The sequence below is a fragment of the Artibeus jamaicensis genome, unplaced genomic scaffold (genome assembly GCF_021234435.1).
Source record: "Artibeus jamaicensis isolate MK-2021 breed Jamaican fruit bat unplaced genomic scaffold, CSHL_Jam_final contig_793, whole genome shotgun sequence".
Classification (NCBI taxonomy): domain Eukaryota; kingdom Metazoa; phylum Chordata; class Mammalia; order Chiroptera; family Phyllostomidae; genus Artibeus; species Artibeus jamaicensis.
Genome location: NW_026521975.1, coordinates 7873239 through 7898873, shown reverse-complemented (window position 1 = coordinate 7898873; position 25635 = coordinate 7873239). Strand labels below are relative to the sequence as shown.

At 36.3% G+C, this 25635-nt stretch overlaps 1 protein-coding gene across 1 annotated transcript in view; it reads right to left on the bottom strand.

The window, feature by feature from the left end:
- The window catches only part of GK5 (glycerol kinase 5), a 100948-nt gene that overhangs the window by 37117 nt on the left and 38196 nt on the right, over positions 1 to 25635 (bottom strand). The window contains exons 4-6 of the mRNA XM_053672898.1: positions 18685 to 18778; positions 8795 to 8926; positions 22 to 97 (exon numbers count right to left, since the gene is read on the bottom strand). Coding sequence (XP_053528873.1) covers positions 22 to 97; positions 8795 to 8926; positions 18685 to 18778 — 302 coding nt within the window. The remainder of the gene's footprint in view (positions 1 to 21; positions 98 to 8794; positions 8927 to 18684; positions 18779 to 25635) is intronic.

Below are 25635 nucleotides of genomic sequence, written 5' to 3'. Positions count from 1 at the left end.
GATTTATCAGATCATCTTTACCTTTTGTGAGTTTATGTAACAACCAGGTATCAACAGTCCCAAAGCAGCAATTTTCTTCTTCAATTGCTTTTTGCACCTTGGAAACACAATAGCACAAAATCGATTCAAAAAGGCTAAATTATTAAGTGCATGATTAAGTGCCAATCAGTAAATATAATATAATCCCATTTATGATCAATATTAATATATACATACAGGAAAAATCTAACAGTTCTAAGTAATTACTACAGGATATCAAATGCTTTAGTTTTAAACCAAGCATATGTTACTTTTGTGATGAAAGATAAAGTATATATATATTTTAGTTTAGACACACAAATACCTCTATGTATAAATAGTCTAAAACAGGAGAGGGCACACTATGGCCCTCAGGTCAAATCCAGCCCATTGCCTATTTCTGTTCAGCAAGGTAAGAATGGTGTTTAAATTTTTTATTGGTTAAAAAGAAAAAGAACAAGAATACTTTGTGAAATATGAAAAGTATGTGAAATTCAAATTTCGGTGTCCATATTAAAGTTTTAGTGGACACAGCCTTGCCCATCGTTTATGAATTATCTATGGCTACTTTTGCACTATAATGACAGAAACTTTATGGCTTTTAAAACCTAAAATAGTCATCTCTGGCATTTTTATAAAATATATTTGCCAATTCTTAGGGTAAAGCATGCCAAAGGAAATAGATATATCAAAACGTCTTTAAACTAGCTAATAAAAATGTTTGTTAGGATATTATAACATACTGGAAAATAATTTCCTAAATCATAATTTATCACCTATCCAACTCTTACTTGTCCTTCAAGACTAACATTTCTTGGCTTTGTTCACCCAGCATCCTAGGACTGGCCTCCATACTGCCATTACTGCACAGCATCATTACTTCCCTACCAAACTACAAGCTCCTTAAGGGCATTCATATTTATAACCTCAATGCCAGGAGTGTTTCTGGCATATAGCATATGTTTAAAAATGCTTGCTAAATAAATAACTGAGATATCAAGAATAACAAGTGGAGACATTTAAGATAAATTATATTTTCACAGTGGAATCAATAAAATTGAAAATGCATGATATGAGTTCCAGAAAAAGAGGTCATTTGTAGATTAATTATAACAATTTTTTATTGTGCAAAACAGCTTTTTAACTTTTTAAAAAATTTATTTATTTAATTGTTGTTCAAGTACAGTTTTCTGTTCTTTACTCCCATCCCAGCCCACCCCCCCAGTGCTCCCCACCTCCCTCCCATTTCCACCCCCCTTAGTTTTTGTCCATGTGTCCTTTATACTTGTTCCTGCAAACCCTTCTCATTTTCCCCTGAAACTCCCTCCCCTATCCCCTCTGGTCACTGTCAGCCTGTTTTCTATTTGAGTGTCTTTGGTTATATTTTGCTTGCTTGTTTGTTTTGTTGTTTAGGTTCCTGTTAAAGGTGAGATTATATGGTATCTGTCTTTCACTGCCTGGCTTATTTCACTCAGCATAATGCTTTCCAGTTCCATCCATGCTGTTGCAAAGGGTAGGAGTTCCTACTTTGTTTCTGCTGCATAGAATTCCATTGTGTAAATGTACCATAGTTTTTGGATCCATTCATTTACTGATGGGCACCTAGGTCGCTTCCAACTCTTGGCTATTGTAACTTGTGCTGCTGTGAACATTGGGGTGCATAGGTTCTTTTGTACTGGTGTTTCAGGGTTCTTAGGATATAGTGCCAGCAGTGGAATTGTGGGTCAAAAGGCAGTTCCATTGTTAGTTTTTTGAGGAAATTCCATTCTATGGAACTGTCAAAAGGCAGTTCCATTGTTAGTTTTTTGAGGTTTTCCACAATGGATGCACCAGTCTGCATTCCCACCAACATGCACTAGGGTTCCCTTTTCTCAACATCTTCTCCAACATTTGTTGTTTGTTTTGTTTATGATGGCCGCTGTCACTGGTGTGAAGTGGTATTTTATTGTGGTTTTAATTTGCATCTCTCTGATGTCTAGTGATGCTGAGAATCTTTTCATATGTCTCTGGGCCCTCTGTATGTCCTCCTTGGAGAAGTCTCCGTTCAGGTCTTTTGCTCATTTTTTAATTGGGTTTTTTGTCCTCCTGGAGTGGAGTCATGTGAGTTCTTTATATATTTTGGAGATTCAAACCCTTGTCCAAGGTATCATCTACCAGTACATTTTCCCATATAGTTGGTTGTTTTTTGATTTTACTGCTGCTTTCTTTAGCCATGCAGAAGCTCTTTATTTTGATGAGATCCCATTTGTTTATTCTTTCTTTTATGAACTCTGCTCTAGGGGACATATTGATGAAAATATTGCTGTGTGGAATATCTGAGATTTTCTTGTCTATGTCCTCCTTCAGGACTTTTATGATGTCAAGATTTAAATTTAAGTCTTTTATCCACCTTGAACTTATTTTTTGGTGTGGTGTAATTGGTGATCAAGTTTCAATTTTCTTGCATGTAGCTGTCTACATCTCCCAACATTGTTTCTTAAAGAAGCTATCTTTACTCCATTTTATGCTTCTGCCCCATTTGTGAAATATTAATTGACCATTGAGACTTGGGTTTATTTCTGGACCCTGTATTCTGTTTCATTGGTCTATGTGTCTGTTTTTATGCCAGTACCTAGCTGTTTTGATTACAGTGGCCTTGTAATACAGTTTGATATGAAGTATTGGGATCCCTGCTACTTTGCTCTTCTTTCTCAAAATTGCTACAGCTATTTGGGGGTAGTTTATGGTTCCATATAAATTTTTGAAATGTTTGGTCTGTATCTGTGAAGTATGCCATTGGTGCTTTAATAGGGATTGTGTTGAATGTATAAATTGCTTTGGGTAGTATGAATGTTTTGATGATGTTAATTCTTCCAATCCATAAGCATGGAACATGCTTCCTTTTGTTTGTGTCTTTCTTAATTTCTCTCTTCAGTGTTATATAGGTTTTTGAGTACAGGCCTTTTACCTCCTTGGTTAGGTTTATTCCTAGGTATTTTATTTTTCTTGTTGCTATCTCAAATGGGATTTTTTTCCTGACTTGTTTCTGATATTTCATTGTTGGTTTACAAAAATCCTTTGAATTCTGAACACTGACTGTGTATCCCACTGTTTTGCCAAAATCCCTTTGTTAGGTTGAGTAGTTTTTTTAGTGGAGTCTATAGGATTTTCTCTGTACACTATCGCTGCATCTGCAGTGATAGTCATCTGCAAACAATGATAGTGTTGCTTCCTTCTTTCCAATTTGGATGCCTTTTATTTCTTTTTCTTGTCTGATTGCTGTGGCTAGAACTTCCAATATTATGTTGATTTTAATCATAAATGGGTGTTGTACATTATCAATGCTTTTTCAGGATCTATTGTCATGATCATGTGACTTTTGTCTTTGGTTTTGTTTATGTGATGTATTATGTTTATTGATTTGCAAATATTGTAACATCCTTGCACCCCTGGGATGAATCCCACTTGATCATAGTGTATGATCTCTTTAATGTATTGCTGTATGAAATTTGCCAATATTTTGTTGAGGATTTTAGTATCTATGATCCTCAGTGATACTAGCCTGAAGTTTTCTTTCTCTGTTGTGTCTTTATCTGGCTTTGGGATTAGGATGCTGCTGGATCATAAAAAGAGTTTGGGAGTCATCCATCTTCTTGAAATTTTTGGAATAGTCTGAGAATCATTGGGGCTAGCTCTTCCTTAAATGTTTTGTAAAATTCTCCTGTGAAACTGTCCAGTCCTGGGCTTTGTGAGCCTGGAGTTCTTTTATTACTGTTTCAATTTTGTCAGCTGTTATTGGTCTGTTCAGGGTTTTCTCTAGGTTTTCAAATTTCTTGGCATATAGTTCTTTGTAGTAATTTCTTACAACCCTTTGTGTCTCTGTGTTATTGATTGTAATTTCCTCTCTTTCATTTCTGATTGTGTTTATTTGGGTCCTCTCTCTTTTTTCTTGATTAGTCTGCTTAATGACTTGTCAATGTTGTATATCTTTTCAAAGAACCAGCTCCTGAATTTATTGAACCCTAGTATTGTTCTTTTAGTCTCCATGTCATTTAACTCTTCTCTGATCTTGGTTCCTTCCTTCTTCTTGCTCTAGGCTGTCTTCTTGTTCTTCCCGTTCCTGTAGATGTTGGGTTAGGTTGTTTCTTTGAGATGTTTCTATATTTTTTAGATAGGCTTGTCTCACTATACACTTCCCTCTCAGGACTGCCTTTGCTGTTTCCCATATGTTTTGGACTATTGTGATACATTTTCATTCATTTCCAGAAAGTTTTTTATTTCTTTCTTGATCTCATTATTGAGCCATTCATTGTTTAATAGCATGCTGTTCAATCTCCCTGAGTTTGAATGTTTTTGAGTTTTTTCCTTGTGGTTTGTTTCGTTTCAGTCCCTTGTGTTCAGAGTAAATGCTTGATAAGATTTCCATTTCCTTGAACTGTTTCAGGCTTGTTTTGTGTCTTACCATGTGGTCTATCTTTGAAAATGTTCCATGTGCATGAGAAAAGAACGTATGTTTTGCTTTTTTTGGATGAAAGGTTCTGTATATATATGTTAAGTCCATTTGATCTAGGACATTGTTCCATGCTGCAATATCTTGTTGATATTTTTTTTTGGGGGGGGAGATCTATCCACTTTTGACAGTAAGTGTTAAAATCCCCTACTATAATTGTGCTGTGGTCAATATCTTTCTTGAAGTGCTCCAAGATTTTCTTTATGTATTTGGGTGCTCCTATGCTGGGTGCAAATATATTTACAATGTTTCCATCTTTTTGATGGATTCTTCCCTGGAATATTATGATGTGCCCTTCTGGCTCTGTTTTTATGGCTTTTTTTTTTTTTGAAGTCTGTTTTGTCTAATATGAGTATTGCTACCCCAGCTTTTTTTTTTTTTTCCTGTCCGTTTGCCTGGAATATTTGTTTCCAGCCCTTCACTTTCAATCTGTGTAGGTCTTTGTTCTGAGGTAGGTCTCTTGCAGGCAGCACATGTGTGGGTCATGTTTTCTTATCCATTCAGGTATTCAGTGTCTTTGGATTGGAGCATTTAATCCATTTACATTTAAAGCTTTTTTTCTTCCTTTTCTTAAAGCAGTCCCTTTAGCATGTCTTGCGGTGCTGTTTTGGTGGAGGTGTATTCTTTTTACTTCTTTTGTCTGGGAAACTCATTATTTGGCCTTCCATCTTAATTGAGAGCCTTGCTGGGTAAAGTAGCTTTGGTTGCAGGCCTCTGGTTCTCATTACTTGGAATATTTCTTGCCATTCTCTTCTAGCTTGGAGAATTTCCATTGAGAAGTCAGCTGCAGGTCTTATCGGGGCTTCCTTGTATGTTGCTTCCTGTTTCTCTTTTGCCGCCTTTAAGATTCTCTCTTTGTCTAGAAATTTTGCCATTTTAATTATGATGTGTCTTGAAGTGTGCCTCTTTGTGTTCCTCTTGATTGGGAGATTGGGACCCTCTGTACTTCTTGGAAAGGTGCGTCTTTTTCCTTCAACAGGTTAGGGAATTCTTTAGTAATAGTTTGTTCAAACAGGTTCTCGATCCCTTGCTCTCTCTCTTCTCCTTTTGGAACTCCTCTGATGTAGATGTTGCTATGCTAGATGTTGTCCCAGGTGTAAGATCCCATACAATTTCTTCATTTTTAAAACACAATTTTTTGTTCCTTTACTTTGGTGTTTTCTGTTATCTTGTTCTCTAAATCACTGATTCAATACTCCGCCTCTTCTAACCTGCTTTTGATTCAGTGTATTCTTTATTTCTGATACTGTATTCTTCATTCTTCATTCTTCATGACTGGTTCTTCTTTATGTTTCCTATGTCCTTTTAAATGCTTACTATCACTTTGAGTTCTCACTGAAATCACTCATTCTTCCCCTAATTCTTTTGAACATCCTTATAAGCATTGTTTTGAATTCTGCATCTGGTATTCTGTTTGCTTTCATTTTATTTAATTCTCTTTTTGGAGACTCTCTCACTCTTTCAACTGGGGCATGTTTCTTTATCTCTTCATTTTCTCTGCCCTTTGTGTCTGTGTCTGTGTCACAGGTAGATCTGCTATGACTTCCAAACTTGTTATAGTGGTTTTATGTTGTAGGTGTCTTGTGGGCTCAGTGGTACAAACGATCTCCCAGATCACCTGAGCTGGGTGCTCCAGGAATGTCACTTTTATGGCTTATGTGAGCACTCCTGTTGTAGTTGAGTCTTGAATGCTATTGTTCTGTTTTCAAGAGGGGTTAACCTTCAGGCTGAGTATTAGAAATGGCCCTGACCCTATTTTATGAGGCACTGTGTTGGGGCTGTCCCCAAGGCACAGTTGTCAAGAGCAGTGTCTGGTGCCTGCTGTGATTTTCCTTTGGGAGTGCCACTCATATGTCTAGTTCGGTTATGCTCTGGTATGGTCTGAAGCATACTACTGATTGTATTGGTTCTGGGTCTCCTTTGGAGGGAATTCAGGTGCAGAATGATGTCAAATACTGCCTGTAACTGGTCTTGAGCTACATGTCTGGAGCTATCAAGCAATCCACTGCTAATGGCTGCCTCTACTGGGTCTCACTGCACTTGGGAGGAGCCAAACTATGTACAAAGATCATACCCACTATCTTCCAGAAGGCATGCTTGCTAGGGCAGGGTGGCTGAAGTTCAGAGGACAGGGCTAGTGAATCTTGAGCTTGGGGACAGCACAGTCAGGTATTTATTGGGGGGAAAGTGGCTGCTACTGCAGAGCCATACCACTCCATCTCTGCCCACTGGGGGAGGGGCTCTGGCAGCATGCAGGTGGGGATGAATGACCCTTCTCTGGAGCTACGTAGTCAATGTCTGTCTGAGTCTCTCCCAAGAACTTCTCAAGAAAAAGGGCACTGAAGGTCTCAATGGGTGCAACCAGCAGACCTTTCTGTAGGACTTGAGCTCAGCAGGGTGGTGCCACTAGGAGTTACAGGACTAAACTAGTTCTCTCTCTAGGGTAGTGCCATAAGAATATGGAGTATTCTCGGAATATCCCTGGAGTCCTCCATGCTGGGCAATTAGCATCTTAGGGTGGTATGAGAGAGGGACCCAGGGATCTTGATGGATGACTCTCCAAATCTCTCCTTGAAACCTTGCCATCCATATTTTCTGTTTATGACTCTTGTATGCCCTGACTCACCTAACCTGTACCATAGCCCCATGTGAGTGTCTAAGAACAAAATCCTGTGTGCTGGTCCTTCAAGAGAGTGCCTGGGTTTCTATCAAAATCCCATCTCCCCTAGATGAACAGATCCCCACTGATTTTCACCTTCAGATGCTATGAAGGCTCCTCTTCCTGGCTCTGGTGCCCTGGGCTGGGATTGAGACCCCTTGCTCCTCAGGGGAAATGAATGCAGATCAGATATCCCTCTGGATTTTCAACCACCACACGTGAGTGCAGGACCAGCCCTTTCTGTGTCTCTGCACTTCTTATCAGTCTCTATGTGGCTTCTTCTGTAGAGTCTTCAGTTGGCTATTCAGGTTGATGAACGTATAATTTAGCTGTAAATCTGGTTTAGTGCTGGAGGAGATGAGTATAGCTTCCACCTACTCTGCAGTCATCTTGGGATCCCATTTACTTTTAACCAATTTGTATTTCTTTCCAATTTGAATTTCTGAATCTAAAGAAGTGTGTCTTCTGTAGACAACATAGAGTTGGATCTTGTTTCTTATAATCCAGTGTAAAATCACAGAGATACCAGAACCACAAAAGACTGATAATATCAATTATGGTGGTAAAGAAAATAAAAAGTCTTGTCATTCACTGGTGAGGGGTATATAAATTGACAAAAACTTCAGAAAACTATTCAATATTATTCACTAAAAATGAAGATATGTACACATTCATGCCCTAAAAATTCCAGTCCTACATGTAGATTCAGTGGAAATACATTTACAACCCTGGCCAGTGTGACTCAGTTGGTTAGAGCACTAACCCATAACCAAAAGGTTGTGAGGTTTGATTCCTGGTCAGGGCACATACCTATGTTGAGGGTTCAATCCCCAGTCTGGGGGCATATGATCCCCAGTATGGGCATATATGGGAGGCAACCAATCCATGTTTCTGTCTCACATCAATGTTTCTATGCAATCTTTAAAAGCAATTAAAAAATGTCCTCAGGTGAGAATTTTTTTTAAAGTCAAAAAAAGAAATAATGTTTATAGGTACATCAAAAGATAGCAGCATTATTCATAATAGCCCCAAACTAGAAATAACTCAAATGTACACGGACAGAATGGATAAATAAAATAAACTATGATAAAGTCATATATTGAACACTAACAGTGTAAATATAAGAAAATAAATTTACATAAAAGATGCATATAGTTCACACATATATCATAATGTTAAGCAAAAGGAGTCAAATACAAAGGAATAAACACTGTATGGTCCTGTTTATACAAAGTTCAAAATTACTCGGGTAAGACTAAATATTGTATTGAGAAAGAAAAATATAAGTAAAAGTAGAAAGAATATGTAACACACAATATTACAGTGTTCTAGTTCTTCGGTCAAGTAATATCACACAGATGTTTGCTACAGTATATGACTGAATGCTACATTTGTTTAATTTTCTGTATGTTCTATGACTCACAATAAAAAGGTTTTAAAAAACACGAAGATTCCTTGTCTTCCATCCCAATATGTTGTAAATAATTAATTTTCCCTCAAATAATCAAATTACTATCCTTATTCCTTGAATCTTTCCCATAGGCTCCATAAGCACACATGGGCGTGCACACACACATGCACACACACGCGCGCGCGCACACACACACACACACACACACTTCTCTTACCTCAGCCATGTTCTGTAAAATCCAGGCCAATCTCAAACAAACATGCTGGGTCGTGAAAGTGAACAAACTGGCTGCTAAAAATCGTTTACTTCTAGTGAAAAAGTGAAGCATTCGGCAGGAACTGTGTATTAGCTATTTTAAAGAATTTTAGAAAAATACATTTAATAATGATGTTTCATGTTTCCATATTAATTTCATACCTATGCAAACAAACCCAATAATAATAAGCAAGTTATTTAACTACTTATACAGTGTTCTCAGGACTTAAGAAAATCAAGTAGGCTCAAGTACTTATAAAAGTCTTTTAAAAATAATTATTTTCTTCCTCTTTCCCTACTTTTAACTATGGAAGTAAAGAGAGTCAGCGGAGAAGGCTTTGTTGCTATTTTTTAATAATGTTTTATTATTTTAAAATATATTGCTATTATTTTTAATATTATATTTTTAATCAAGTTAGCATAACCCAGAAGGAATTTCCACTACACATTAAGTAACTAAAATTGGGATGCATAATTTTAATACTGTCTATACTTACCTAATAATCAAATTTTTAATTTAATTTTTTAATTAAATGTTATTGATAATGCTATTACAGTTGTCCCATTTTTTTCCTTTGTCTCCCACCATCCACTACCACCATTCCTCCAGCAATTCTCCCAGCTTAGTTCATGTCCATGGGTTTTACATATTAATTCTTCGGCTTCTCCATTTCCTATACTATTCTCAACCTCCCCCTATCTATTATGTACCCACCAATTATACTTCTTATTCCCTGTACCTTCTTCCCCCATTCTCTCTCCTTTCCCTCCCTGCTGATAAACCTCCATGTGATCTCCACTTCTATGACTCCATCCTGTTCTAGTTGTTTGCTTGGTTCATTTTTTTTCTTAAATTTCAGTTGTTGAAAGTTGTGAGTTTGTTGTCATTTTACTGTTCAATGTTTTTTATCTTTTTCATAGGTTAAGTCCATTTAACATTTCATACATTGAGGGCTTGGTGACGATGAACTCCTTTAGCTTTACCTTGTCTGGGAAGCACTTTATGCTTCCATATTAAATGAAAGCTTTCCTGGATAGAGTGATCCTGGATGTAGGCCCTTGTTTTTCATGACTTCAAATACTTCTTTCCAGCCCCTTCTTGCCTGCAAGTGTCTTTTGAGAAATGAGTTGTTAATCTTATGGACACTGCTTTGAAGATAATTCTCTCCTTTCTTCTTGCTGCTTTTAAGATTCTCTCTTCTCTTTCTTCTTGGGTAACTTAATGATGATGTGCTTTGGTGTGTTCCTCTTTGAGTCTAACTTCTTTGGGACTCACTGGGTTTCCTAGACTTCCTGAAAGTCTATTTCCTTCACCAGATTGGGAAAGTTCTCCTTCATTATTTGTTCAAATAAGTTTTCAATTTCTTGCTCTTCCTCTTCTGCTTCTGGCACCCCTATGATTCAGATGTTGGAGTGTTTAAAGTTGTCCCAGAGGTTCCTAAGCCTTTCCTCTTTTTTAATTTTTTTTTGAATTCTTGTTTTTTATTTCTGTTCCAGGTAAATGTTTATTTCTTCCTTTGTTCCAAATTGATTATTTGAATCCCAACTTCCTTCCCTTCACTGTTGGTTCCCCGTATACTTTTCTGTATTTCACTTTGTATAGCCTTCACTTTTTTCTTTATTTTGCAGCTGTACTCAATCACTTCTCTGAGCATCCTGATTGCTATTGTTTTGGACTCCGCATATTCAAAAATTCATGTAGGTTGGCTATCTCCGTGTCACTTAGTTCTTTTTCTGGAGTTTTGATCTGTTCTTTCACTTTGGCCATATTTCTTTGTCTTCTCAAATTGGCAGCCTCTGTGTTTCTGTGTATTACATGGAGCTGCTTTGACTCCTGGTGCTGGCACACCAGTTATGTTGTAAGGGGCAGAGCCTTAGGTATTTGCCAGGGCAGGGCAACCCACTTCCCAGGTTTGTGGTGCTATGTGTTAGGGAGGAATCCAAGAGGGAACAACACTGCTTGCTTGGCTCTTGCCCCATTTTCAGTCACTTCCCCCACTTCCTGCAAGCGACAGGCGCCCTTACATCTCCTGCCCTGGTGCTGATTCCCCAAGTAGCTGGGTTTGTATACACTTTAGGCCCTGTGGGCCCCTCAAGTGGACTCTCCTGAGAGACCGGCAGTTTATTCTACTGCCACAGCCCCCACTGGTTTTTACAGCCAAAGGTTATGAGTCTTTTTTTCCAGGCACTGGAATCCTGGGCTGCACAGTCTGGCCTGGGGCTGGGATTGCTTGCTCTCCAGTTGTCCCTCCCAGTTTTTATCTGCTGCATGCAAATGGGGGGCCACCAGTTCCACTAGCCACTACTGCCTCACTACACATCCTCTCCACCCCAGCTGCCCATCTCTGCCCCTCCTACCAATCTCAATGAATGTTTCTTCTTCAACTTCTTGGCTGTTGGACTTCCATACAGTCAATTTTCTGGCAGTACTGGTTGTTTTTTGTTTTTAGATTGGTTGCTGTCCTCCGGTCATTGCATGAGGAGGCAAATCAGCTGGTGGAATATATCTATCTATACCTCCATCTCGGCCAGAAGTCCTTAAACATACTTTTAATAAGAAAAATCTTTAATTTAAAGAAAGCTTTACACAGAACATAAGCCCCGAGTTTTAAAATTTGTAACACATACTAAAAAACCAAAACAAACAAAAAAAAACCTTACCCTGCTACCTACTACAAGGACTCAGATGGACAATCCATCTCTGAGACTGATGTTTTGTAAGTATTCACTTATGGAGAATTTACCCACTTCTTGCATTTTTCTGTTAATCCCCACCACTTTCCAAAAAAATAAGTGTAAAGGTTTTGGTCTAGTTATTAAAATAGTAATATGAATTAACTTTTTTCACTTTTAGCACAACATAATCAAAATGTGCCGGCTTTCCATCTTATCCATTTAAACAACAAGCCCCATTTTAATTTTTAACCCATTTTTTTGGTAAGAAAAAAGTTCTACTGTTTTTATAAATTTCAATAGTACAACACAGTGTTATCAACAGTGATCATGTTATCGTTAGATCCTCAGACCTTATTCGTCTTGTAACTGAAGAAACTTTGTACTCTTCTAACTTCATTTCACTTGATCAGTGCTCAAAACTTCTGTATTTCTTTATATTTTACATTATTTATTAAAATATAAGACTGTTTAAAAGTATTTAAAGTGGCCACTCATAATCCTTCTTCTGATTTGTTATGTCTTAAAGTGCCTCAAATGAAATAGAAGCACATTATACTTTTCTCTATAAAAAATTAGATTTAGGATCCATGAGGGATCTTCTGTTAAAATTTAGTTACCTGAGGAGGAGAGACTTACACAAAAAGTATTAGGAGTTGCAACACTAGTACTTTTAGTCAACATATGAACAATTAAAACCTTTGCTCATATATTTGACAAATGGCTCTTGAGTCCTTTCTATGTACCAAGGATGTGCTAGGCCTTGAGAAAACAGAGTGAATGATACAAGAAAAATCCTTACTTTCCTTATATTTACCTTTCAGTGGAAGGATACGGACAAATAAGTAATCAAATCAATAAATGAGATCACTTAAGAAGATACTGATTTTAAAGGAAATTATTATTTAAAGTACTACCAAAAGAGAAAAAAATCCTGCCAGCTGAATTATGACATAATATTGAGATACAACTAATAATTCAAAATGCATCCTGATATCAAAGATGTTAAAATAAGAAAAATGTATGTCTTATTACTCATACATTACTTGTGGGAAAATAAATGGTACATACAGCCACTCTGGAAACCAGTTTGGCAGTTTCTTATAGGTTATGCAATTACCTTATAACCTAGCAATTGAACTCTTGAGGTATTTGTCCAAGATCAATGAAATTTTATGTTCACACAAAATTCTGTACATGAATGTTTATAATAGCTTTATTTGTAATAGCAAAAAACTGGAGTAAGCCTACATGTCCTCCAACAGGCAGTATTATCTGTAACGCTGAATACAACTCGGCAATAAAAAACAACTTGGATTCTCCAGGGAATTATACTATGTGAAGAAGGCAAACACCAAAAGGTTTTATGCTGTATCTTTCTATGTATATAACATCTTTTAAATGAAAAAAATACGAATAGAGAAAAGGTTAATGGTTGCAAAAAGCTAAGGATTTGAGAGTGTGGGGAGGTGCACAGGAGAGAGGTAGATGTGTATATAAGAGCAACATGAGGGATCCCTGTAGTGATGGAACTGTTCAATGTCCTGACTGCATGGTGGATACATGAACACATGAAAAAATATACAGAAATTAATACACACATAGAAACAGAAATGAGTACAAATAAAACTGAGGAGATATGAATAAAAACTATGGATCTTGATTGTAACATTATACAGTAGTTTTATAAAATGTCACCATTGGGAGAAACTCCGAAGTGTACATGGGATTTCAGTATTATTTCTTTTTCTTCTTTAATATTTTATTTATTTATTTGTTTGTTTATTTATTTATTTATTTTTAGACAGAGGGGAAGGGAGGGAGAAAGAGAGGTAAAGAAATATTAATGTGTGGTTGTCTCTCACACACCCCCTACTAGGAACCTGGTCACCCAGGCATGTGCCCTGACTGGGAATTGAACTGGTGACCCTTTGGTTCACAGGTTGGCACTCAATCCATTGAGCCACACCAGCCAGGGCTCAGTATTATTTCTTACAATTGCATGTGAATCCACAATTACCTCATTTAAAATTTCAGTTTAAAAATGTGTGAGGTATTTTGGAGATCAAACCCTTGTCTGAGGTATCATTGGCAAATACATTTTCCATATAGTTGGTTCTCTTTTCATTTTAATGCTGTTTTCTTTACCTGTGCAGAAGCTTTTTATTTTTATGAGATCCCATTTGTTTATTCTTTCCTTTATATCCCTTGCTCTAGGGGACATATCAGTGAAAATACTGCTGTGTGGAATATCTCAGATTTTCCTGCCTATGTTCTCCTGAAGGACTTTTATGGTGTCATGACTTACATTTAAGTCTTTTATCCACCTTTAGTTTATTTTTGTAGTTGTCCAGCTACATGCACAATTTACAATAGCCAAGTGCTGGAAGCAACCTAAGTGCCCATCAGTAAATAAATGGATAAAAAACTATGGTACATTTATAAAATGGAATACTCCACAGCAGAAAGAAAGAAGGAGCTCCTACCCTTTGCAACAGCATGGATGGAAGTGGAGAGCATTATGCTGAGCGAAATAAGCCAGGCGGTGAGAGACAAATACCATATGATCTCACCTTTAACAGAAATCTAATCAACAAAACAAACAAGCAAGCAAAATATAACCAGAAACATTGAAATAAAGAACAAGGGGACAGTAACCAGAGGGGAGATTGGAGGGGGTAATGGGAGAAAAAGGGTGAGGGGTTTTCAGCAACAACTATAAAGAACACATAGACAAAACCAAGGGCGATGTGGAATCAGGGGAGGGAGTTGGGGATGGCTGGGGTATAGGGGAGAAGAGGAAGAAAAGGTAGAAAACTATACTTGGACAACAATAAAAATTTTTTAAAATGATAAATGCTGTGAAAGCAATAATGGACAGTAAGATAGAGACTGGATTGGAGTTGCGGACTACTTTAAACAAGATGGCAGGCAAAGGCTCCTGAGGAGTTGACATAAAGCTGAGCCCTGAGAAATGAGAACAATCAGCCATGATAACAGAAGAAGCCCCTTGTAAGTGTGAGGGCCTTAAGGTGACGAAGGGCTGGGTGCTATAAGAATAAAAGCAGGCTGGCAAAGCTGGAACCTAATCCTTAGCAGCTTCAGGAAGAAATGAGACTGGAAAGTAGTCAGAACTGTAGGCAGGGCCAAACCATGGTAAGGAGTAGGTATTTTTATGCTGAAAGCAAAAAGAAGCCTTAACAAGAATCAGAACAGCAGTGAAAGGAAGCATGGGCACTTGGGGAGACTGAAGGAAAACAATGGTGCCAGGAGTTTGACAACACAGCTCAATTCCTTCACAATTCAGCTTGGAGCTACTCTTGGCTAAACTAATGACCTTGGTACCAGCTCAGGCACATAGACCCTAAAAATTTCCAAGAGCCTCGATCAATAAACTGTATCACCTGGGAAAACATGACTGTGAGGTAGGGTTCCTTCACTGGCAGGATAGACCCTGTTTGTATGCATTTTTCTGCTAAAACTCACATCATGCACATGCTCAATATGAAGTACATGAAATGCTTTAAACACTCCCTCTTGTGCTTAAAGTCACAGTTTTGTGTTATGATTTGCAATCTGGGCTTATACTAGAGAAGTAAATGTTTTCATGGTCACAATCTATTTTTTAAATTTCTTTTTAGCTTTAAAAAGAACTATTATATCTGTCAGTTCAGAAGGGCTGTTTCTTTTTTTTAAAAAATAATGTTTATTATATTTTTTCTACTACCATTTAGTCCCCTTACATGCCCACCAGCAACCATGTCCCTGAGTCCTTTTTATTTTTTGCTCAATCCTTCCACCCCTAACCAACCCCCCACTAGCTGTCATCTGCTCTCCATCTATGAGTCTGTCTCTGTTTTGCTTGTTAGTTCAGTTTGTTCATTAGATTCCACACATGAGTGAGATCATACGGTATTTTTCTTTCTCTGACCGGCTTATTTCACTTAGCATGAAGTTCTCCAGATCCATCCATCCTGTTTCAAAGGGTTAAATTTCCTTCTTTTTCATGGCTGAGTAGAATTCCATTGTATAAATGTCCTGTAGTTATTTTATCCACTCATCTGATGGACAATTGGGATGATTCCGTATCTTGGTGATTGTAAACAATGCTGCAATGAACATAGGGGTGCTTATGTTCTTTCAAATTAGTGTTTTTGGTTCCTTTGGATATATTCCCAGAAGTGGGATTGCTGGGTCAAAAGGTAAATCCATTTTTAATTTTTTGAAGTATCTGCATACTGCTTTCCACAGTGGCTGCACCAGTCTGCATTCCCACCAACAGTGCAAAAGAGCTCCCTTTGCTCCACAGCACTTGGTTTTTTTAATTATTGATAAATAGCCATTCTGATAGGTATGAGATGGTATCGCATGCGGTTTCAATTTGCATTTCTCTGATGATTAATGATGTTGAGCATCTTTTCATGTCTATTGGCCATCTATGTGTCCAACAGACATACAGATGTCTGTTCAGGTCCTTTGGCCATTTCATTTTTTAACTGGGTTGTACTTTTGGCATTAAGTTTTGTAACTACTTAAAAATTTTTGGATATTAACCCCTTCTCAAATGTATCAGCGAACATATTCTCCCATTTTGTGGGTTGCCTTTTTATTTTGTGCATGATTTCCTTTGCTGTGCAAAGCCTTTTTACATTCAATGAAGTCTCTTTGGTTTATTTTTTTATTTTGTTTCCCTTGCCTGGGGAGATATATTCAATAAAAAATTTCTACAAACAATGTCTGAGATGTTACTGCCTATATTTTCTTCTATAAAATTTATGGTTTGGGGTCTAACATTTAAGTGTTTGATCCATTTTGAATTTATTCTTGTGTGTGGTATAAGAAGGTAGTCTAATTTCATTTTTCTGCATGTGTCTATCTAATTTTCCCAATACCACTTGTTGAATAAACTATCTTAGCCCATTGTATGTGGTTGCTCCCTCTGTTGAATATTAGTTGACTACAAAGGTATGGATTTATTTCTGGGGTCTCTACTGTGTTCCATTGATCTATGTGTCTGTTTTTATGCCAGTGCCAGGCTATTTTAATTACTATGGATATAGTAATCAAATTATCTTGCAGTATAGTTTGATATTAGGTAGTGTGATTCCTCTAACTTTGTTCTTTTTTTTTTTTCAGAATCACTGTTGCTATATGGGGCTTTTGTGGTTCTATATAAGTTTTTGAAATATTTGTTCTAGTTCTCCGAAATGCATCATTTGAATCTTGACAGGAATTGTGTTGAATCTATAGATTGCTTTGGGTAGGATGGACATTTATTTATGTTAATTCATTCTATCCATGAACATGGTATGTGCTTCCACTCACTTGTATGTTCTTCAATTTCTTTCTTCAGTGTCCAAGAACAGGTCTTTTACATCCTTGGGTAGGTTTATTCCTAGGTATTTTTATTCTTTTTGAAGCAGTTGTCAATGGCTTAAATTCCCTTTCTGTTAGTTTGTTATTGGCATATAAAAATGCAACTGATTTCTGAGTACTAATTTTGTATCCTGCTACTTTGCTGAATTCATTTATCAGTTTTAGTAGTTTCTTGATGGAATTTTTGGGTTTCTCTAGGTATGATATGTCACCTGCAAATACAGACAGTTTTACCTATTTCTTTCCAATTTGGATGCTTTTTATTCCTTCTTCTTGTCTGATTGCTATGGCTAGGACTTCCAGTACTATGTTGAATAAGAGAGGTGAAAGCAGACATCCCTATTTTATTCCTGATCTTAAAGGGAATGCTTGTAGTTTTTCCTCGTTGAGTACAATGCTGGCAGTGGATTTGTCACAGATAGTCTTTCTTATGTTCAGGTATGTCCCCTCTCTTCCCACTTTGCTGAGAGTTTTTATCAGAAATGGATGCTGGATTTTATCAAAAGCTTTTCCTGCATCTATTGATAAACTATTTGTTTTTATTTATTTTCAGAGAGGAGAAGGAAAGGAGAAATAGAGGAGAGGGAAACATCAATGTGTTGATGCCTCTCACATGTCCCCTACTGGGAACCTGGTCTGCAACCCAGGCATGTGCCCTGACTGGGAATCAAACCTTTGGTTGGCAGGCCACCCCTCAATCTACTGAACCACACCAGCCAGAGCCATAACTTATTTTTACAGGAAAAAAAGTTTTCAACATCTCACTGGCTAAGGAATTAGTTATGACTTAGGAATGTTTGTAAATTGACCTATTAAAAACTAAAATTATACATTAAGGTAAAAAATTACATATTATGAATAGTATAATTTAAAATTGTACTGATTGGGATTCATGTCTTGTCTTATATCACTTTCAACTCCCTTAATTACTGTCTTTCTTGTAAACAGCACCTCTCAGAGTTTAGCCTCACAAGTTATTAAAATAAGGTGCATTTTTATATATTAAACTAACAAAAAAAATCAATGTGCATGAGATTTTTGTGTTTCACTCATGCATTGCTGTCATATTCTATAATACATTCATGTTTGTTTTTATATAAAATTAATGTCTACAAATATTCAGCATGTAAAACTGGTGAAACTTGACTGCCCCCTGCACTGTCTGGTGTCCACACCCTAGCTGAGAAGATATTAGAAATATTAAAATAATAATATGTGATATTTATTATTATAACACCAAATATTGCAAGTTTCACTACAGCTGAGGAACTGGAAAATGTCTTCTTACCCAATGACTCAGTTTCCCACTCAAGAGCGAGATGATGTTGATACTGCTGCTATTCCTGTCTCTGTCACCATCACCACAATCATCACTTGTTTACTATGTGCCAGGTATTATATTAAGAGCATGTGACAGTCAGCTAGTTAACTACCTCAATATACATACTCCACTTCTTATAACAAAATGATTAAATTTGGACATTGCTGCATCTTTTCTGGACATTGTCTGTATTTTCCATCTCTCCAGAAATGAAAACATGAATTCTCACTAACATGTGAACATTCAGTCTACTCCAAACCTCCTCGAGACATTTTGAAGTATAGTATTAAGTACTTCAGTCTACTAGATACACTTTTGGGTAACTATTATTTAGTTTCACTGGTGTGGGAATGTACATGTGTATATTCTCTTATTAATGTCCAAAACAGCATAGGTAGGAGGTTATACAATTAAGTCTACAGCTAAGGAAATTTTATAGGAAAAAACAGTAATATCCAAGTTGCCAAGAAAAAAAAGATTACCTTCATTATAAGGGAACTATTCCAAGATTTTACGAGTTCAATAGCTCTTAGATCTTGCCAACTAATGAAGTTATGAAAATGATTTCCCGTTTTCCTAAGAAAAAATGGAAACAACATTTTGACCCTCATATAAATCAAACACTATATTATATAAAAGATATGCCACAAGAGGAAAGAAAATAAGAGGCCAAACTACTTTCAAAGTACAATTTAATTATTTTGGGCTTTCCAAATTATTTCTTCTCTTTGATTTATAAATTGAACATATTTTATAATAGATATTATGTGATATAGAATATGAAATTTTAATCAAGTAGATCAAAAAAGATATTTTTGAAGTACTACAATGTGTACATTTCAAAAAAAAGTAATGAAAAAACTCTTAACTTGCATATAAACTTTAAAAAACATGATGGGGAAGGCAATGCCTTTCCCCTTCATCGTACTTACCTTGACATACACAATCAGATAAAAACCTCTGTACAGACAAAAGAGCTGAAATATTGCCAAGCCAATTTCTACAGCCGTTAACTTCAGAATTGGCTTAGCCACAAGCAACCCACCAGGCTTACCAGAATTTGTCTAATAAAAAGAAATTTAACCAACTCCCTGTCAATACTATACAATAAAAGTACAGAACTAAGAACTACAGTAGAAAAAAATCATTTATCCTTTGAGACCCCTGCAAATCAACTACTAACAATTTATTCATCTTCAACATCCAACTCAGGTTTGCTTTCTACCCTGTCTCCTGTGTGAATTTAACCACATTCAATTCTGGAGACTGTCATTTTCCACTCTTATTAAGCAGTCTACAGCCATGGTGGTCACATCCTCAATTTTATTAACTGGAAACACTCTACTACTGAAATTCTAGCATTGCAACAGATTAGGAAGCACATCTTACTAGTAGAGTCTTGTCCACTTAACAACAGAAACACATACTGAGAAACATCATTATGTGATTTCATTGTTGTGCAAACATCACAGATTACGACTACACAAACCCAGATGGTCTAGCCTACTACATACTTAGGATCCAAACCTACACCACAAGGAACAAGCCTGTGCTGTAAGCATGTTACTGTACAAAACACCACAAGAGTAAATCAAACACAAGAGAAAGGGATGCAATCAAGAGACATGTTAAATAGGAGATGTATGAGGCTGCTGCAGGCTAACACCCCACACTGTTTAAAGCAAACTTCTTTTTACAAGTAGAAAGAGTGCACACTTAAACGGCCTTTAAAAAGCTTGCTTTGTGTATTATAGTAAATACATAAGCCAGAAAAACAGTCATTTACTATCACTATCAAGCATTATGTAGTGCACATAATTGTATGTGCTATATGTTTATCTGACTGGCAGTGCAGGCTTATTTACTCCAGCATCACCACAAACACATGACTGTTGCACTATGCTAAGATGTTATGATAATTACTACATCCTTAGGTGATAAAAATTTTCAGCTCCTTTATAATCTGTGAGACCACCATTGTACCTGCAGTAGGTTGTTGACCAAACATCGCTATGTGGTACGTCACTGTATTTCAGTTTTCTCCATTTTATGCCCTAAATATCTTCCCTTCAAGCACACTGCCACCTTTCATCCCTCAAACATTCCCTTTTGTTTCTACCAACCCCTGCTAGGCTTACTTTCCTGAATCCCATTAAGAACTTGCCTTTTTTTTTTTTTTTTTGGTAATTGTGGTAAAATATACATAACATGAAATGTACAATTTTAACCATTTTTTCAGTGCAAAATTTATTGACATTAAGTACATTTCACAATGTTGTGTAACCATCACCACTATTTCCAAACACTTTGGTTGTTTCAACCTTCTTGCTATTGTGAATAATGCCACTATAAATATTGCTATACAGGTAACTGTTTTCAATCCCCTTGGGTATATACTTAGAATTGCTGGGTTATACTCGTATGGTGATTCTATGTTTAATTTTTGAGGAACTGCCAAACTGTTTTCCACAGTGGCTACAACCATTTTACATTCCCATAACCAATATAGAAGAGTTCCATTTTTTCCACATCCTTGCCAACATTGGTTATTTTCTATTTTTTAAGTTATAGCCATCATAGTGAGTATACAGTGATATCTTGTTGTGGTTTTGATTTGCATTTGCCCAAAGACTAATGATATTAAGCAATTTTCACATGTTTATAAACTATTTGTATATTATTCAAGTCTTTTGTCCATTTAGTAAGTGTGATATTTGAGCATTTGTTGAGTCGTATGAGTTCTTTCATATATTCAGGGTATTAATTTTCAGTATCTTAATTGTTTCCTTTTTCTTTTCTTGTTCATCTGTATTAGTGGGAATCACATCATTCACCTACATCATGAACATGTTACTTCCTATTCCTTCAGCGATACAGTCACCATTCATTAGTTTAATTCAGAGAAATGAACCTATTGTTTTAGTCTTCGATCTTAGATAAAAATTACAAACCAAGCATAAAAAGAAACACACCTTACATGCTGCATTGATTTTCAGAAAGCTAACTGCCAATTTGAGATGTCAGTGACTGCAAACTTGTTCAACATTTTTTCCAGACACATTTTTAAAATGCAAATTGAATACTATGTGAAAATAATTCCAAAATGGCTTTCTCATTATTTATGATTACATAAATATAGGGCATATTTTTTCTTTTTTATGTATTGTTGTTCAAGTATAGTTGCCTCCATTTTCAACCCACCACAGCCCCTGCCTCACCCATCCCTGCCTCCCACCCTTGAACCTACCCACCTTGGGCTTTGTCCATGTGTCCTTTACACATGTTCCTTGATGACCCTTCCCCTATTCTCACCCCCATTATCCTCTCCCACCATCCTTTGGTTACTGTCAATTTGTTCTTTATTTCAATATCTCTGGCTATATATTGCTTGCTTATTTTTTTTGTTGATTATATTCCACTTATAGGTGAGATCATATGGTATTTGCCTTTTACTGCCTGGCTTATTTCACTTAGCATAATGCCCTCCAGCTCCATACATGCTGTTGCAAAAGGTAGGAGCTCCTTCTTTCTTTTTGCTGTGTAGTAGTATTCCATTGTGTAAATGTACCACAGTTTTTTGATCCACTCTTACTGGTGGACATTTGGGTTGCTTCCAACACTTGACGTTGTGAATTGTGCTGCTATGAACATTGGCATGCCCAGGTTCTTTTGGATTGGTATTTTGGGATTCTTAGAGTATAATCCCAACAGTGGAATTGCTGGGTCAAAAGGCAGTTCATTTTTAGTTTTCTGAGGAAATTCCACAGTGTTTTCCACAGTGGCTGCACCAATCTGCATTCCCACCAACAGTGCACTAGGGTTCCCTTTTCTTTACAACCTCGCCAGCATTTGTTGTTTGTTGATTTGTTTATGATGGCCATTCTGACAAGTGTGAAGTGGTAACCCATTGTGGTTTTAATTTGCATCTGTGATGGCTAGTGATGCTGAACATTCTTTCATATGTATCTGGGCCCTCTGTATGTCCTTTTTGGAGACTTTTCTGTTCAAGTCCTTTGCCCATTTTTTAATTGGGTTGTTTGTCTTCCTGGGTAGAGTCGTGTGAGTTCTTTATATATTTTGGAGATCAAACCCTTGTCCGAGGTGTCATTGGCAAATATATTTTCCTATATATTTGGTTCCCTTTTCATTTTACTGCTGTTTTCTTTAGCTGTGCAGAAGCTTTTTGTTTTAATGAGATTCCATTTGTTTATTTTTTCCTTTATGTCTCTTGCTGTAAAGGATATATTGGTGAAAATATTGCTGTGTGGAATACCTGAGATGTTCCTGCCTATGTTCTCCTAGAGGACTTTAATGGTATCATGAATTATATTTAGGTCTTTTATCCACCCTGATTTTATTTTTGTGTATGTGTAAGTTGGTGATTCAGCTTCATTTTTTTGCATGTGGCTGTCCAGCTCTCCCAACACCATTTGTTGAAGAGACTATTTTTACTCTATTCTATGCTTCTGCCCTCTTTGTCAAATGTTAATTGACTATAGAGACTTGGGTTTATTTCTGGGCTCTCTATTTTGTTCCAAGGGCAAATTTTTCATGTGAAGTTCTAATATAGAAAAAAATTTAAATAACCGTTATTAATAGATGACCATATCTTAATTGTACTCTTTGATGCAAAAAAAAGTTTTTAACTTTAAAAAACAAATAAATAAGTTTTTTAACTTTGATGAAGTGCAATTAATCTAGTTTTTCATTTGTAAGCTGCGTTTTTTATGCCATCTAAGAAATCATTGTTAAATCCATGGTCATGAAGACATTCCTCTATGCTTTCTTCTAGGAGTTTAATAGTGTTATCTTTAAATTTAGTCTTTGCCCCATTATCTGAAGTCATTTTTGTATATAATCCTACTTCATTTCTTTGTATATGGATATTCTGTTTTCTCAGCATCATTTGTTGAAAAGGCTGTTTTTTTCCCCAGTGCCTGGTCTCAGAAACCTTGTAAGAGATCGGTTGTATTAGTTTCTTCGGGCTGCCATAACAAACCTTCACAAACGGAATGGTTTAAAACAATAGCATTTTGTCTCAAACAGTTCTGCAGGCTAGAAGTGCACATCCAAGGTGTTGACAGAGCCATAGTCCCTCTGAAATCTATAAGGATTTCTTCCTTGCCTCTTCCTGGCTTCTGATGGTTTGCAGCAATCTTTAGCATTCCTTGGTATATACATGCATCATCCATTCTCCTTCTTCACATGACTTACTCTCTTTGTCCACACTCACATGGCTATCTTCATATGAGGACACTAGTCACACTAGATTAGGGTTCCATCCTACTGCATTATGACCTCATCTTAATTAATTACATCTGCAATGACCCTACTTCCAAAAGTCACATTTTGAGGTACTGTTGTTGCCAATAATGGGTTATTTCCCTCAAATTTCCCTTACACCTAAATTTGAGATTAAGTCAAAGGGTAAGACAATTTTCCAGCTCCTCAACTGTGGTGAAATCTGCAAATCTTGGCTATTGTAAATAACACAGCAATGAATATAGGCATATGTATATTCCTCTTAAATTACTGTTTCAGACTTCTTCAGATAAATTCCCAAAAGTGAAATTGCTGGATCATAAGGCAGTTCCGTTTTTAATTTTTTGAGGTAGCTCCATTCTGCTTCCTACAGTGGCTCCACCAATCTGCATTCCCACCAACAGTGTAAAGGGGTTCTCCTTTCTCTTCATCCTCGCCAGCACTTGTTGTTTGTTGATTTATTGATAATAGCACTTGGACAAGAGTGAGGATATCTCATTGTGGTTTTCTTTGAATTTCACTGATGATTGGTGATGTTGAGTGTCTTTTTATATACCTATTGGCCATCTATATGTCCCCTTTGCAGAAGTATCTATTAAGTTCTTTGTCCATTTTTTTAATTGAATTGTTTAGGGGGTTTTGGTATTGAGTTTTGTAAGTTCTTTAAAAATTTTGGATATTATCCCCTTATAAGATATATCGGCAAATATGTTCTTCCATTCAGTGGGTTGTCTTTTCATTTTGTAGATGGTTTCCTTTGCTGTGCAGAAGCTTTTTAGTTTGACGTAGTCCCATTTGTTTAATTTTTCTTTTGTTTTCCTTGCTCAAGGAACTACATCAAAAAATATTGCTATATGAAATGTCCAACTTTACTGCCTATGTTTTCTTTTAGGATTTTGACAGTTTTGAGACCATGATTTAAGTCTTTAACCCATTTGAATTTATTTTTGTGTGTGGCATAGGAAGGTGTAGTAGTTTCATTTTGTTTGCATGTATCTGTCCAATTTTCCCAATACCACTTATTGAATAAACTATCATTAGCTCATTGAATGTTGCCTCCTTTATCAAATATTAATAGACTATAGAGGCATGGGTTTATTTCTGGGTTCTCTATTCTGTTCCACTGATCTGTATGTTTGCTTTTATGCCAGTACCATGTTGATTTGATTAGTAAGCTTATAGTATAGTTTGATATTATGTAGTGTGATTACTACAACTTCATTCTTCTTTCTCAAGATCACTGTTGCTATTTGGAGTATTTTGTGGTTCCATATAAATTTTGGAATATTTGTTGTAGTTCTGTGAAATACATCATTGGTGCCTTGAAAGAAATTGCATTGACTCTGTAGATTGCTTTGGGTAGTATGGATATTTTAGTGATTTTAATTCTTTCTATCCATGAACATGGTATGTTCTTCCATTTATTTGTAACTTCTTCAATTTATTTCTTCAGCATCTTGTAATTTTCCAAGTACAGATCTTTTACATTAGTGGTTAACTTTATTCCTAGGTATTTTATTCTCTGTGAAGCATGTGAAAAATATTTTCTTAGTTTCCTTGTTAGTTCATTATTGGCATATAAAATGCAATAGATATTGGGATATTAATTTTGTATTCTGCTACCTTACTGAATTCATTGATCAGTTCTAGTAGTTTCTTGGTGCAATCTTTAGGGGTCTCTATATACAGTATCTGTTATCTACAAATAATAACAGTTGTATTTCTTCCTTTCTAATTTGGATGCCTTTTATTTCTTCTTATCTGACTGCTGTGGCTAGAACTATGTTGAATAAGAGTGATGAAAGTGGACATGCTTGTCTTGTTTCAGATCCTAAGGGGAACGCTTGTAGTTTTTGCCTAATAAGTATAATGTTGGCTGTGGGCTTGTCATATATGGCCTTTCTTACAATGTGGTATGTTCCCTCTATTCCCACTTTGCTAACAGTTTTTATCATGACTGGGTGCTTGATTTTACAAATTTTTTTCTCCATTTATTGATATGGTCATGTGGTTTTTTATTCTTCCTTCTGTTTATGTGTTGATTTCTTCTTTGATCTTAACATTAACGCATTCACTATTTAATAGCATGTTATTTACCCTCCATGTTGTTGTGTATATTTTAGTTTTCTCCTTATGATTGATTTCTAATTTCATAGCATCATGGTCAAAGA